The sequence below is a fragment of the Channa argus genome, chromosome 11, assembly GCF_033026475.1.
Source record: "Channa argus isolate prfri chromosome 11, Channa argus male v1.0, whole genome shotgun sequence".
Lineage (NCBI taxonomy): Eukaryota > Metazoa > Chordata > Actinopteri > Anabantiformes > Channidae > Channa > Channa argus.
Window position 1 is genome coordinate 7,621,797 of NC_090207.1, and position 16,985 is coordinate 7,638,781.

Below are 16,985 nucleotides of genomic sequence, written 5' to 3' on the forward strand. Positions count from 1 at the left end.
CCCTCCAGAACACCACTGATTTCTCTCCTAAGTGATGGTGCACTAGTGGAGGATGGTGATAAGGATCCACATTTACCACACCGGTACTCATCTCTTCAATTCTGCCTCTTGTGGAAAATTGGATGTTTTGAAGTCTTGAACTTCAACTTTTCCCTAAATATGCAGAATATCCTGAACTTGTGAACTGAGTCGTGACTTTTAAAAACTACATTTGATAAGTAATGGACACTCAGTAGCACCTAAAAACATGTCTTAAAGAAACCTCTAGAACCCACACCTGAAACTGTATTACAGACTTTGTCGGCTACAAGATGTTTGCCAATACTTCACTTTATTGATGTACTGATTTTCTATTTTCAAATTGTGATACAGGTGACCTACAGAGAGAGTTGTTTGCAGCAGCATAACTGAGATGACACACCTCTGAAGTAAAGACTTGGTGCTGATATTCCCCATGGGAAGAGAAAGGTGAGCCCCATCTTGTATCTTATAAAAAGCAGCACGCACACACACCCCCACATCAATAATAGATGTTTAAGTATCAAAACTGTAACTTGTACAATTCCCTGAGGAAATGACTGATACAAAGGACGTGATTTTAAAAAAAAAACATTTTCCCCTCAGCTCGTTATAAATGGTAAAATGTTTTTAGAGGGGTTTAATGGTACAGTTTATTCAGTGCTACAGAGATATTCTGTCAAGAAATTTGGAGCCCTAATTAGATTAGAGCCTCACTAGTTGTAATGTGGACAATTCTACTTCATTGTGGATTAGAGCACCAATAACACATTTATAACCAAAACATTGACAGTAAAGATGCAATGGAAGACACCAAGGGAAAGAAGACAATTCCTGAATCTGGAAAATGGGATTTCTTGATCATGAAGCAAAGACTGGGCAATAATGTGGAAGCAGTTTTATCCCTCACCGAGAACTTATTTTAACCATGTGGCCCTTTGTCACCAGACTCGAGTTACTGTTGGAAGCAGGGTGAGCTGATAGCAGCAAATTTAAGCTCAGAATTCTTCTTCAGCATTGCGACTCCTGGAATCCTTGAGCTGCTTCAGACGTTCAATGCACTCCTTCACACTGCGCTCACCGTGGACTTTATTATCGCGGGTGCGTACATTCACAGTGTTGCTTGTTTTTTCCTTCTCTCCTATCACTGCTCCAAGCAGGGGAACATTCAAAACAGAACAAAAAAAAAAAAACACATTAATTTCAAAAGACAATCTGTATCTAGATGAACAGTAAGGATGGGATAAAGTGGAAGAAGAGGACAAAGAGTGTTGCCACTGACCCAGGATGAAGTTGTACTGAGCCAACTGTGCATTTCTGATCTTTTTGTTCAGGGTGCAGCCTGGGTCAAGATCCACATCAGTCATGATGCCGCTGTTGTGGAATTCCTGCTTGACCTGTCAAAGAACCTACAGTTAAGTCCATGTCCAGATGTTTGCTATTTTTATTATTGTACATTACTGTATGGAATAAGGTAGAAGTTGACTCCTTTTTACCCCGAAAACAAAGACTGAGCATTGCACAACACCAATACTCTAACAATCTAGCAAATAATGAAAAAAATAAAATAGAAATGTAGTTATTAATTCAACCAGTGAATTAGCTTATTTAATGTCAGTCCTCTCAGTATGTTTGAGTGGTGGCATAACTGACTTGACAATAAGATCAGTTGAAATGTTTGTATACCAAGTATCCTTAGCACAAAGTCAAATTAAATATAATATGTAAATTGCAGGAGACATCAAATGTTGATTTAAACAGGCTGCTGTAATTAAAAAAAGTGTATTAATAAACCTAGTGACTTTAGCAATTTTCCAACAGCTACCTAAATTAAATCCTGCAGGTCCTGATTCTAAACTAAAAGTTTATGCTTTTATTTATAGCCTGCAAATACATTTTTAATAAAACTGGTAGATTCAGTGTTTACACTGAACAGTCAGTCATGGAGGGGAAGTTCAGAGAAAAGACTACATCTTGAATGAATAGAACATGTAAGATCCTAATGTGTTATACAGCTCCTAACCTGTATCCACTCTGCACATTTTAGTAACATTACTGCTCATTGCACTGTCAAATTTTTTAAATAGACATGTTGGATAGTTCAGGGTGTTTCGTAGGGAAAGGAACAAAGAAGGTAAAAGGGCATTTGCAGTAGTAATTATTGTAGACTGGGGCCATTTACCGTTTGGACTTGACTGATGGTTTCAGTTCTGTGGACATATGCCACTGGGACTCAAGATTTCAAAATACAGTGAGATGTATTGCAAGACAGACTTAAATTACTTATAGGCCATATAACTCAGCTCTATCTCCCATCTTCCAAAAAAGTATTTATTGCAGATTTACACTGATGGTACTGCCCTATCTTGACATCACAGTGACTTTTTCTAAAGACTGAAAAGACATATGTTGGGAGATAAACTACAGTCCACTGCAACTTTTTTTGGGGGGGGGGAGTAGCCTTGTTTGAAAATTGCTCAAAATAATTATTGCCCAAACAATCTGTCACTTTTGGTTTACAGGTTTCAAAGTTTCTGGATCCCACCAACTGCTTAAGCGGGTACTATGTTAATATAACAACTTGCAACCTGAGCTAACACCAGCATGAAGTGGCAAGTCAGTTTTGAATGCACACAGAAGACAGTTTTTTTTTTTAAGATGCAGAATTGTGAATGTCAGAAGCAGTGGAAGGATTTTACCTGTGTGACAAATAAAGCACCTAATGACTTAAAAGTACCGCTTGCGCTGTAGGTCAGTGTTTACCTCCTGAGCATACTCCTCACAGGTTGGTCCCACAGGTACAACCATCACTTGACGAGGAGACAGCCACAGAGGCCTACAACAGGACGTATTTGCATTTAGTTAATAAGTAGGCAGACAGTCTTTGCTAATATTTACAGTTCCACACCGTTGCTGTACCATGAATCTGAAAATCAAACTACTGAAACAACAAAAATATTAAAATCTGGTCTATTAACTTTTGTTTACAAACCATTTGCCTCCATAGTTTTCAGTCAGAATTGCAATCATCCTCTCTACTGATCCCAGGATGGCTCTGTGGATGATTACTGGTCTCTTCTGGTCATCACCATCATGACTACATAAATATTTGAATGTGTGGGGGAAAAAAACAAGGAGAACAGAAGTTGTCACATGGAGTAACTGGTGTGTTCTCAAACAGGCTGCACCATTAAGGTTTTAGATAAATAGTAGCTTAAAGCAAACATTTTCAACTCTGAGGAGGCTACTGAGACCTATATACTTCTTCAGATTTAGATGTGAAGCAGCTGCACCGATCAGCCATAACATTATGAATGTCAGCAGGGTGCATTATCCTGCTGAAAGAGGCCACCGCCATGAAGGAATACAGTTTCCATGAGTGGCTGTCTCTGCCAGCTTGCCTTCTTCCCATAATGCATCCTGGCCAACGTGGTAGAAAACGTGATTAATTAAACCGGGCCACCTTCTTTTACTGCTCCCTGGTCCAGTTCTGATGCTCACGTGCACTTTTCAGTTTATGGCTACAGCCCTAAATGCAACAAACTTTTCTTTGGGAGCCAGTATTAGCAATTTGAGTTATGGTCGCTCTCTAATGAATCACACTACACAGCCTTCACTCCCCCATGTACATTGGTGAGGTCTTGACTGGCCACAACCCTGTAGCTGGTTAACCTCTCTTCCACTTTAGTAGATCCTGACAACTGCAGGTGCTCTGACCCAGCCAGCCTAAAATATCCCACCCTTCCAGGTGCCTTTGTAATGAGATAATCAATGTTTTTCACTTTACCCGTCACTGGTTGCAGTGGTATGGCCGCTTAATCAAAAATGTCCTACTATACATTTATTATACACAAGCATTTCTTGTAAATTTAAACAAAAGCAATAGTTACCCAACAAAGCTGAGATTAAAGCGGATCGGGAGCTGGAAATCAAGCTGAATTGTGGCACACTGATGGTACCGACCAATGGCATCCTTGATCTGAATGTCAATCTGCATAGAAAGGACAGGTAATGAGCTTCCTGCCATTTCAAAACATCATCACTGCAGTGCACCACTCACCTTTGGTCCATAGAAAGCTCCGTCACCTGGGTTGAGAACCCATTTTTCCCCAAAGTCATTCAAGCTGTTCTCCAGTTGCTGTGGGGGGAAAAAAAAACAAACAAAACAATTAGTGCTTTGTTAAAATATCAATGACTGACCAACATTGAAGTAAACAGTAATGTTAAGCAAAGTTAGAAATTCAGACTTGACATTTTCTTCATCTGGAACTAATCACTGAACTGAGAAAAGTTAACATCCCAATATTTTAGAGGTTCTTGTGGAAGGTAATGAGGCGAGGGGAAAAAGAGCAGCAAGATGTTTTCCAGTCACTATACCAAGTCATTTTTGTGTATATAATTTTCCACCTTTGTGCATGCATTCATTAATTATAAAAAGACAGTCTTGACTGTAGGAATTTTTTTCCTTACAAGGTAATCATTTTTTGTGTTTTCCCTCTTAAAAAAATAATTCTAATCCGAGAACTGTGCCTGTTAATTTCAGAGGGGGGCATCATCATTATCACTCTATTGTGCAGTGTTTAAAATCTCTGTCAGCTGAAGGACTGAAGAGACCAAAGTAATATTTAAATTTTTATTGTAGCCACTTAATTGTAGGTTAATGAAATGCCAAGATAAAAAAAATGTTGCAATATAAGGCATTTACAATGGGTAAAGTTGAGTACTAAGGACAGAGCACTGACGCAGCTCACAAAATAACTAAATGTAAAAAAAAAAAGAACCAATATAGACTGTAGTGCTAAATATGTACAGTTTTCTGCATTTTACACTGCTCCCATTTTACTGAAGAATTAATGTGATGGCCAGTACTGGTGATTTGTTGGCACCAAAGACCAAACAGAAATTACTACAGTGTGTTGTGGGGGAGAAGGGACATGGTGGAGACTGTAAAAAGCATCATCATGTTTTGCAGGGAATTTTTTCAGCATTGTAAAAAGACTCTTGACAATGCAAATCATAAAGACATGTTTTTCACATGATATGTACCATAGATATAATAAAAACAATTTGATCAAGAGGGAAAATGGTGCTGTGTCTGTCAACAGACTTCATCCATTCAGAATCGGCCACTAAAGGCTTGCCAAACTAATGTGTGCTCTCGTGCTACTGATAAAGGTGCCAAGCTGGATTGTTTTATCTATCATTTAACACAGATTCTAAAGATTCATCTGTCAGGTTTAAAGTTGTCTCAGGAAGGAGAGTGTCACAAGAAACCCCCCAAAAAGAGCTACACAATACTCAATGTAGCTTAGTTTAACTTACACATTCTTAAAGCATCTTTATTCTCCAGGGAGACTCTTCTGTTACTGTGGTTTCTTATAGTTGTTTGAAAATGTGATTAAGAGGCATTTTATTTACCTTCTCAGCTTGGTCCCAGACATCTGGATCCCCCAAGAACTTCTCTGGTCTTGTGGAGAGGTTGAGTTTAAAAGTGAAGCCAAACACGTTATACACAGTACGCAGGAAGTCTAGGCAGCCCTTGATCTCCTGCTCAATCTGGGGGTCAAACACGAAATGGAATAGAATGTGTGCCATCCGTCTGGACATGGATGCAAGTTTAATAAGTGACATACGCTTTTGTTGTTAGAATTATTATTTATTAAATACCCTAAGATGTAATGTAGATAATTTAAATACTGGAGCCTTTATTCATAATTGTGTAATTAGTTGCTATGAAGTCCCTTTTGGGCAATAATGCACTGCCGACAAATGCAAGAAATCTGGATGTTTGAACCTTTACAAAGGTAAGACTCATTCATAATTTTAAGTTGTTTTCAAACCCGTTTATCTGCTCTTTTTGGAATCTGTTGTTTTTGGTCTGTATTTCCGTTAGTTAAGTTTCCTAACTAAATAATTTTGGTTTCAGTACAGACTAAAGGAGATGGAATTGCTCTTATGCACATGAAGTTGTTAATCATCAACTTGATAGGGACTACACTTCAATCACTAATAAAAAAAGCCAAATTCAGCAGCATTCTGTCTGCAACTTACTATTTCACTAGATATAAAGTAGGCTAATTGAGAAATCTCTACTTCAAAAATCCTGTTTGTGTGTATCAAAATTGACAGTGCATCTCTTTGATCAAAGAACTTAACATGCAAGTTGCTACATCAGGCTGTAGACTTGTCTTATTACCAGAAATTATTTCCCCCAGAAATCCACTTGTCTAAATTGCACAATGTATTACTGTAGTGTACCCCCACGTTAGTGTTGTCTCAGTGATTTAAAATATCTACTGTATTTTATTTTTTAAACATTACTATAAAAATGTGACAGTGCTGTGAATAAAATCCTGTCTTGAAGTGTAATGCACATATTTGGACTCATGAAGACTTGGGAGTTGTGCACACTGGCTCCTCTGTGACCTGCAGTTGCCCATAAACCTTTCTCTTCCCTTCTCAGACTTTATCTGTTTTACACGGCTCCCACTGGTGTTATTAAATTTTCCTTCATATTTGCAGCTGTGCTCCATCATTTGTGAACAGGCTGATGGTTAGTGTAGAGTTTTCCTTTAAGCCAAGTCTCCTGGTTCTGTCAAATAACCTTATATTTTGTTTTTATTTCAGACAAAAATTACTTTAAAACTTGTCTAAAACTTACCTGCTCCATGGAGCAGAAGATATGAGCATCGTCCTGCTGGAAGCGACGGACACGAGTGAGGCCAGTCAGGGCTCCTGATAGCTCATTTCTGTGCAGGACGCCAAAGTCGGCCATGCGAATGGGCAACTCTCTCCAGGAGCGAGGCCGGTGATCAAACATCAGACTAATTCGAAACAGTGACAAATGTGCAAAATTAGCGCCAACTTTAACTTACAACTATCACATTAAAGGAAAACTTTCACAGGTTCAATATCACTGTGAAACACTGAGCTCAAAATTTAAGTGCAAATCAAAATTCTGACAAAATGTGGCTGCAAGCTAAATTTCCATTTCATTCTAATCTCCAGAGAGGAAGCCTGTGTAGATAGTAAAAGGGAGATAACAGATTTGAATACAAAGAGCTGCAGTCTGGCGCTTTACTGCAATGCAGCATTCAGCAGTAAATTGAACTGGGTCACTCACCATCCGAAACATAGCAAGAGTATCGGTCAATTACAAACTGAGTTTGAAAAGAATGACAAACTACTGCTCCAGTGAAATATGAAGCTGTTTCACAAACAGAGTGAACTACTGATAACAAAACCCCTGTGCAAAGTCTTACAAAGCCATTAAAGTGTGGAAAACATTGCTTTGTTGTCATAATTGGCCATGGTACCGTTAGGCTTTTTGGCTATATATTAAACGAAATGTTGTTCCAAAGTTATAACCGCATAAGTCATGCTGGAGAAGAACAAACAGTCCCGCTTCCAACATACACTGCTGTCTCTGAGTACAGGAATAAAATTACATAAAATATACATTTAACAGTATGTAACAGAGGTTGGTGTGTTATTATTTTGTCTTGCTGAAATTAAAATCAGTCATTCAAAACACCACTGAATTTCAGGAGGCCTCACCAGTGTCCAGGGCAGTTCATGGGTTTCAAGGCAAAGGTCTCCTTCTCAACCTCAAAAGAGAACATGTTCTCACTGTAGTGCTGCCAATGGCCTGATGTTTGCCATAGTTTGCTGTTGTAGATGTTTGGCGTCACCACCTCCTGGAAACCCCTCTTCCTGTACTCACTCTGCAAAAGACAGCATTTTTTTCTTTTGAGAAAAGGTCAGTCTTTAGAGGCTGCTGACATACCACAAGAATCTTCACAAATACTTTACAACACAACGACAAAGCCTATTTAGAACAAGGTATGTCAACACCCGAGGACCAATACATAACACATATCCTGCAAAACATACAGAAATCCATAAGCTTTGACATTTTGACAAAGCAAACTTGCTGAAATGATATTTGTACTAGTGCAAGGTCACATCACTGTTTGATTAGAATCTCGTTTTAAATTTAAAGCCAAAAAACCATAGCAAGAATAAAATGGCAATTTATCATAAGTCCAAGACTATGAATATGTTACAGGCAGAACGGTTTAATTTGTCAAATCTATTTTACTAAATTAAAGCAACGAAATTACTTCTTATGTGCACTACATTGTGACTGTATTGACTGAAAACGAACAAAGTGAATGTTATAACATCATACTAATATGTCTGGCTCTTCATAATAAAACAGGTCCAATGGTGCTTTTTGTCAATCTGATTGGTTTTACATGCATGCATTTACTTTAAATATGAATTCCAAAATAGCTTACTATGGGTTGTGTACAAGTACGTTTTTTTGTTCAAAGGTAAACTACTCAATGAGCAGTAGTTTTGTATTACCTCACTAACAAATGAGATATGTCAACATCTATTAACAGCCTTGTTGTTGTAGAAAGAGAGGTTATGGATATGCATTTTGTTAATGTGCCTGGACATGTTTATATTTTGTTTTTATACTATAAGCACAGGCCTTGATTTCTAAGACTTGATTAATTAGTCCTTTGTTATTTAGTTTCAAGGCTATGACAAAGTTCAGTGTACTGCATAAAATACTGACAGGGGTGTAAAATTCGGGCAATATATCGGTGGCAATAAAAATCTATTATCAGTTAGGATGAGGATATGTAGAAATCATTCCCGTCCCTCAACTCTCTGCAAATGTCAAGTTTTTGCCCCAGTACAGTATATCCTCTTCCTTTTCTTGTATCTTAAAGTTTAGAGTGATATCACAGCAATTATTCACTATAGGTCTGGCAGCTCTGACTTACTCTAATGAACTCAACCAGGGAGCTATAGATGAAGGCCCCCTTCGGAAGGAAAAAGCAGCTCCCTGGACTCAATTCATGGAAAAAGAACAGGTCCTGCTCCTAAAAGAAAGAAAAAAAAGGTTTGTTAGTGTGATGGAAAATTAAAAAAACTACTATTCAAGCCAAACTGGTTTCGATTTGAAATACTGCAACAACTCATTACATATGGGGTTTGTCTGATGTACTGTCTCCTGCTTAACTTGTTTTTCTACACCTGGACAAAGATGACAACAACAATAGCAAGAGAAAAACATGGAATGTCATTTCTCTGTCATCAATGAATTAGACATTAGACAACTGAACTGGGTCCTAATGTGCAATTCTCATTTTTTCCTGCATTGATATGCAAATGAACAATAAACTGTAAACAAAACTACTTTATTATTATTATTATTATTATTATTATTATTATTATTATTATTATAATAATAGAGAGTTAAACTGAAACTTTATATTAGTTCACTTGGTAAGAGATTCTTCTGAAGTATTTGGCTTTCCTTGTCATTGGATAATGGTTCTTTACCAGAAATAATGGTTAATGTTAATGGTTCTTTACCAGACCACAGTTTTAGGAACTTAAAACCAGCATACTGTAAATAACCAACCTTCATAAAACTAAAACCTATAGGAGACCATGATATAATTACTACTGACGACAACTTTTTTGCTAACCAGCACCCTGTTCGTATTTAAATTCATACCCGTCCCAGTTTGCGGTGATCTCTGTTCTTGGCATCTTCCTGAAACTTTTCCCACTCCTTGAGCATTTTGGGGTCAGGGAAGGAGATTCCATAGATCCTCTGGAGGGTTTCCATGTCCGCCTTTCCCTCCCAGTATGTAGATGAATTCTAGCACAACACAAAAGGAGTAACTTAGCTTTTATCATTCTTTTAGGTGCATCAAATCTCTTGAGGAAAAAGCGCTAAACAAAAAAACCCAAACTAGTCTAAAAATAGAGACAGTTGCACTTACTGCCAAGCATTCAGGACACAGACTGCAGTACTTAGTTAGCCAACGAAAAAAGTCCACATATACAACTTGTATACAAAGCACAACTGAAAACAAAAGTTTTTACCTTGTGGATCTTTAGTGATTTGATTTTTCCAGTGTGCCTCACATGGGGCCCTCGACATAAGTCAATTAAAGGGCCACACCTGAAATGCAGAGAACCGTTTAATTTTGAAAACAGAAACTTGTTTGGATTTGTTTTTAGGATAATAATTGCATTTGATATATTTTAGTCTGCAAATTTCACAAGACTAAAACCAAGGGTGAGTTATCCCAGCTTTCACATTTTTCCACCTGACCTACCTTTTAAGGAATAAGAATCTCCTACAGCAGGTGCCTCTGTGGTTTATAACAAGTGTTACTCAAAACAGGAGTAATGTATTTTTTTGGCACCATTTTTAAATGTGACAGTGATGATTCTGGCAGCAGGATGGTGTATGTGGAATTATTCAAAACAACAGGGTCATCCAGTGGAATAATGTTGCTCAACTGTGCGTTTTCAACAGTTTTTGGACGGTAATAATAATTTATCTCAGGATTTGGATACACAGACAATTAATTTATAGTTGGTTTGGGTATTGTCACAGGGATTTGTTGACTTTGAAACAGAGAAGGTCAGTACAAATAGGCTTTAAATTTAAAAACCATTTCCATGCACTGGACTCACCTGTACACTGTGGTAGTGGGAGTAGTGACTTTCTCATTCAGAATTCGGCACTTAAACTTGTTGTACTGTAAAGGACACAAGGTGGTTTTATTGCCCTGCAATGTTCCTTAATGTTGTTCCCCTTTTTGTGAGGTGATCTGTCTGGTAAACCCTTCATATACCTTGAACATTTCCAGCAGAGTTTCCTTCTTTATCTCCAGCCTCTCAAACAGCTGCTTCTCCTTGATGATTTTCTTGCACGAGTTCTCCAAACATGGAAAGTCATTGCTTGATACACCCCTGTCCAAATAAATCAAGAGAAACAAAACACAATCAGTATTACCAACAATAACTTTCTCACCATGTAGCCTGCATGAATATGCAAAATGTCTCAAATGCTAAATTTAGCATTCCCCAATTTCCAGAGGGCACTGTGGATGTGACCAGACCTTTCGTCCACCAATGTAATTATTTGACTTCCAGAAACGGATAACCTCTGCCAAGCATGAGCAAATACTACAAGGTCCTTGGCTTTAGGGCTTCAGTAATGTCAAAATACCCTTGGAAAAAACAGTCTCCAAGAATGTCATTAGCATAAATTGACTTCATTAAGGAGGATGTGGAATTAATTAGACAGCACTCCTCACACTTTCCTGAAGCAGGAAAAATGCACCTGCTTCAGGGAAAGGTCAATTGAAAAAGTTGTTGACATGGAAGACGTGTTGACATTTTTGAGGGCATCTTAACACATTTTCAAAACTTTGGCAAAAAATATCTTTAGTTCTTCATTTCAAGTAAATATAAACTGATTATCTAAAACAGAATGAACACCCCTGCACAATATGTTGTGATTTACAAGCCTGTAAAAAAAAAAATATGCCAGCCCATGGTCCTTTTATCTGTCACTTGTTCCAATACATACTACATATGTGATATGTCCCACCTTGGACAACTGTTAAGAAGTCACCATTGTTGACCAGAAGCACCTCACGAGTCTAGAGCCATCAGGGGTACTCCCCATCCTCTCCACCACTATGCTGCCCCTTGTTATCCTGCCATAACAATTCGCATTTCCCATTTTTGTTGCCTTTCCACGTCACCAGAATTTGTGATTTCTTTGTGTAACCAATGTTCCCAAAATTATTCAAAATATGAATTTACTTTGTAACGCTACAATGTAAGGAGAATTACATGAGGATAATAATATTGCTCTGCAGATGGCTGGAAGATGCAGACACTATTGCTCATGTCCAGGATAGTTTTATTTATTATCACAGTTGTCTCCATGCTTTTCCAGTAATATTAAAAAGTTCACTAATAATAGATATGTTCACAGCTGCCAAGAGGGAAACTAGAATGTGGGGCTGCTCATACTGCAAGACAGTTCACCAGAATGGATTTGATACCAGAAATGTAACTGATAGTCTGCCAGGAAGATTAATTGTTCAGGTAATTAATCAGGGTCCAGGCCCCAGCATGTTAAACAACAACTAATTGGACCATAATTGAAACAGGGCAAAATCCTTATCTGCCCAACTAAGATATACCACACCTATTCCAGAAAGTAATCAGTTATTTGCTTATCTGTATACTTGTTTGACTCACTGTTGTACTTTTTGGGTCCCAGTCATGTTGGGAGATCTAAAAACACTCCATTTAAAATCCACCCCCTAAAGAAATGCAGCTAGACAGCATTATGATCCACCTGTTTTGCATTCTTTATCCAAACTGACAGCACCTGTATAAGTACACACCAAAATAATACCAACTTAAATAATCATCTATTCTGACAAATACGAACACAAAACATGCAAGACTCACTCATTGTTTTCCAGAAACATGTCATAGTAGAAGCCGTTTTCTATGGGGGGACCGTAGCAGAGGCAGCCACCGTACACCTTTTCCATTGCTTCTCCCAGGATATGGGCACTTGAGTGCCAGTAAACCTAAACATATTGAAAATTACACTGCGTCATTTCAATCAATCAATCACTGTTTAGTCATTCCCTTTGTGTCTTTATCAAGAATGTGAACTATGAAAGTGTTGGTAAATCGGTGTCCTTATCAGGGTAATCGGTATATCCGGAAAACAGTGAACAGTGTGAAAACAGTTTGTTTAAACCTTTGAGAACGTGTACGCCACAATGTAAATCACTTCTTCTGAAAGCTGACCAAAAATATATATTATACAATTCACAATAAAAGTCTACTGACAAGTATTGTACCATGGAAAGTGAGTTGATAGATTCTGGAAATTTCACTTAAAATACTAAACAATATTATTTAAAATAATCTTTAGGCAGAATATTCAGGATGTTGTAAAAATAATAACATTGATTTATTTTATTGATTTATTTTATTTTTAGAACAAGATTCTTCAAGAGAGACCACTGTTAAAACTTAAGACAGTGCATGATTGTAGTGTTTTATATCCTCATGTATCCTTTTAATGTCTCTGGCACGAACACTTAGTGGACCACAGAGTTTTCTTACTGACTGTAAAACTATTGTTCATTATTTGAACTATACCAGGCTGGGTTGACCTGTCCTCACTTTATATCACCTTTACATCCTTATTAATAAATGTACTCAATTTCTTTTGAAACAACATTAGTACCAACTAAATGTGCATTAAATATTATGTTGATCAAAAATTTTAATATTTGTTTTACTCCTTTTACTATTTGAAATGCACACTTTTGTTAAGTTATACATTATATGCATCTTCATAGTAAAGTTTAAACATTGGCAGGTGAGTAGAATTTTAGTGCTCATAAAACACCAAACTGTACACCTAGAAGATAAAGCTTAACATGGATTTACAATATTATTTTTCCCCTCTGTAAATGCAAATCTAAATTGATTTATATATACACGGATATACCATGAGGAAGACAAGGGCTGAGGTGTACTTACAGCTTGAGCTTCCTCATTATCAAATTTAAGCAGCTGAAGTCTGCAGTCATCTTCCAGGGGTCTGTCCAGGTCCCACAAAATGTTGTTCACTTTGGCAATCACTGTGTTGTCGGCGAGTCCTTGACTGAACGAAGAAACAAAAACAAAACAAACAAACAAGTATAAAATGGCGGATCTACAAAAATCATTGATTATAATTTCAGATTACCCCTTTTACGCCCACTTTAACTAGAAAAGAGGGTTATTCACTGAATAACACACCAAGTAAATGCACAATAATAGTGAGTTAAACTGAACCTTTTAGGTTAAATTACACCTGTAAATTCTAATCTATATTAAAGCTCTGCATAAATTTTGATTAAACAATTTATCACTATTAACTGGAAACATAAAATTCAACTTCTGTACACATTAAATTGGCAATAAGTAAAATATTGATATAGATCTAAGCCCAAAACAGGATCTTGGTTTTCTAAGTTTGCTATAATGAACTGATCATTTGTCACCAATATCAACAGGTATAGTTTGCCAAGTCTAGACCCTGCTTGCAGGGTATTTATTCTTTGACCTTCCAATGCAAAACTTACACTACTTGTAATAGCCAACTTTAGGTGGATTGTTCAAGATTGATAGGCGTCAATTACATTACCAATTTTTATAATGGGGGTGTTCTGAAGCGTTTTAGAACTTTAAACAGGCTGTTTAAATAAACCTCATAGCTAATCTTTAAAATGTAATTCATTTCCTTGTGCTACACGCAAGGTATTGCATTTATTTAAACACCTTTACAACTTTTAGGACATTAATCCCATCATCACACTGACCTGATTCCAGAAGCCACCTGGTAAGGTGTGGTCTTCCACGACTCTGCCTCAACCACTTTTCCATCTGGAAGGGTCACCTTGATGGAACGACTTTCCTTTGCAGCCCTCTCTGCAATTAGAGCATCATGCTCAGCTTTTAGCTTTTCATACAACTTGAGACGCTCTTCTATATACCCAGGTTGTGGTGAAAGCTGGACCGAAACAAAAAAAAAAAAAAAAAAATGTGAGTAAACATGGGGTAGTTGATAAAAGTCACTGTGTATACATTTCATCTGATTTTAATCTATACAAACTACTCAGGTTCCAACAGTGGCAAGGTATGAATTGACTTTATGACAGTCAAGATAAAGAATACAGAAAAAAGTTGCATTGTGTATGTAATTATTTAATATAGGTGCCAACTATCTTCTAAATTCTGTAACAAACAAAAGCAAAATCCAGTTGAAACACAAAGACAGAATGACAGTAAACTGACAGTGAGAGAATGAAACCAAACCATAAACTAAAATAATTGGAATACATGTGTTAGTTTGAAACAATATTTTAGCTTTTAAAGTCAAATGTGACAGTGTTTATACCATTTTGTCAAGACACCGTTTCTGGTTATTGTGAGAGAATGCCTTTTCATGCACAGTCAGTTCAACAGGTTTATGCATTGGATTTATTAAGTTTAAACAGCTTGAGTGTGGCTTGGCATTACAGCAGTCACACAGGCATACACAGAAATAAGACTTTATGGAATTGAAACCTGAGTCATTGAATGACATACTGGACTTACAGGATTTAGGATCTTGTAAAACAAGAAATTAAAGTAGCATCTAATAATAACATATAGATACTTCCTGACATTTTAACTCACCTCAGCTCTGCCTCCAGATTCTCCAGCAGCACCTTTCCCCTTCTTTTTTCCTCCATCTTTACCACTTTCAGTTCCCCCCTACCCCAAAATCAAAAAGTTTCAGTTCAGTTTCTTCAAAATACCAAATGGAAGGTACGTTTAGCATTAAGCTGATTCAGACAAATGTACATAGCACAAACCATTTCTACATAGATGGAACACACTTAACTTTTGCTTAGCATCAAATGTGTACAGCTAATATGGAGCATGCTAACACAACTCTATACACAAATATAATTTCCAAGATGCTTTCTTTTTGGTAGCTATATAGGCTTAACGTATGACTGAAGACTCTTCACAAGAAGTATTCAGGTAAATCCATCAGAAAAAGATCCAATGACAATTTATAATTTTTGCAGCGCTCTCCAAGTTATAACAGCCAAATTGATTTGGTTATTAAAGATTTTCGGGCGTGTAAACCAATTTTGAAAGGGAGCTTTATATGAAACTAAATCCACCCGCTCCATTGGGAATTTGCCGATTTGAAAAGGAAGCATACGGGAATCATGCAGTGCCCTAAGCACTGGTTTAGATCAGGTGCGAGCCTTCCAGCATGCGGTCAAATGAAATGCTCTGAATTGTGAATTGAATTTGGAGAATGGTTAAGCCCCTGTCCCCAGCCATACCGGGCTATAGCTAACGTTTATGTGTAAGCTAGCTTACCCACACCTCAAACTCACTGAACTCGCTTCTACAATGTGCTGCAGTTTACCGACTAAATATGTTGAAATAAAAATAAAATTAATTAGACGGCTTGTGTTACCTTGAGAGTAACATTTTTGGTAAAGCCACGTTAATAGTTAGCTACCCCTAACGTTCAGTGCCGCATTGCCCAGTGGCTGACGTAAAAGGACAGCAAATATCTGACTGCTAGCTAGCTAATATAAGTTAAATGTAGCCGATAACAACACTAAAACATCACCTTTTTACCCTCGTTGACTTGCAATTCGCTCATTTTCTCCACGACAGTCTGTGCAGCCATAACAGGTGAAAAAGCTACCTCACTTATAGAGACAACTTTGGCAAACGCCGGGACATTTGCCGGATATTGCGATTCTGATGCAACTTTACCGTAACAGCTAGTAGGTGGTGTTTTGTGTGGCAGAGGATAACATCATTTGTTCTCACTGTTAAATTATATCCTGACGTCTTAAAAAATACTTTGATGAACATACATCATAAATCAAATCTCTCATTAGAAATATTATTAGACATCTGCAAGAGTGTGGCAAGAAATAAACATTCACCCTAATGTGGCTTTTTAAAGACGCTATATACTGTGTTTTACGGTAATGTTATATTATAGCTCCGTGTTCCTGCGTGGCATGTGATTCACACAGCAAACATCGAAAATGTAAGAAAGTAACGATCCATGCCCATCATTCATTAAAACCCCGATAGCGGTGAAATGGAAACAGTTTTGAATGTTCAATGTTAAAAAAATTCCCTCAAAGCATTTTTAAAAAGACACCAGTTACCTAAATTGCAGAAAATTAATGCATTGTCAGTAAAGTAATGAACTTGCTTTGTGGGTTTCTGGATGGCTAGGGAAATAATAAAACAAGCAGGTATATTGAAGATCAATTAGCAACCGTAGGCTTGACCGTGATAACAGCAGCATGAGTAGTTATTTTTGATCTGTCTTCGTCTTAGAGCTGCAACTATTTTCTTTTTGTTCTTTGGTAGATGGTGTTTATATGACAAACCATAATGATTGGATTTAAAAGAAAAAGCTTCACAGTTTTATAACTGTGAAGCTGTTATAAGTAAAGTGCCCTAGAAAGCATTTAATAATGCTATCAGAAGCATTGAAGCTTTAGCATTTTAGAAGGAGAAGT

General features: G+C 37.2%; 1 protein-coding gene across 1 annotated transcript; it reads right to left on the reverse strand.

Annotated features, from left to right (window-relative positions):
* Window positions 1-314: 314 nt before the first annotated feature.
* tars1 (threonyl-tRNA synthetase 1) lies at window positions 315-16,219 on the reverse strand. The gene is made up of 19 exons (XM_067521842.1): window positions 16,070-16,219; window positions 15,109-15,186; window positions 14,250-14,440; window positions 13,426-13,549; window positions 12,331-12,455; window positions 10,692-10,809; window positions 10,531-10,595; window positions 9,931-10,009; window positions 9,557-9,703; window positions 8,817-8,915; window positions 7,576-7,742; window positions 6,680-6,842; window positions 5,437-5,574; window positions 4,079-4,156; window positions 3,909-4,009; window positions 3,011-3,115; window positions 2,782-2,854; window positions 1,301-1,415; window positions 315-1,165 (listed from the first exon to the last, which is right to left on the reverse strand). Exons 1-19 carry the CDS (start codon window positions 16,127-16,129, stop codon window positions 1,017-1,019), a joined length of 2,175 nt encoding a protein of 724 aa, XP_067377943.1. The 5' UTR covers window positions 16,130-16,219; the 3' UTR covers window positions 315-1,016.
* Between the last annotated feature and the right edge of the window lie 766 nt (window positions 16,220-16,985).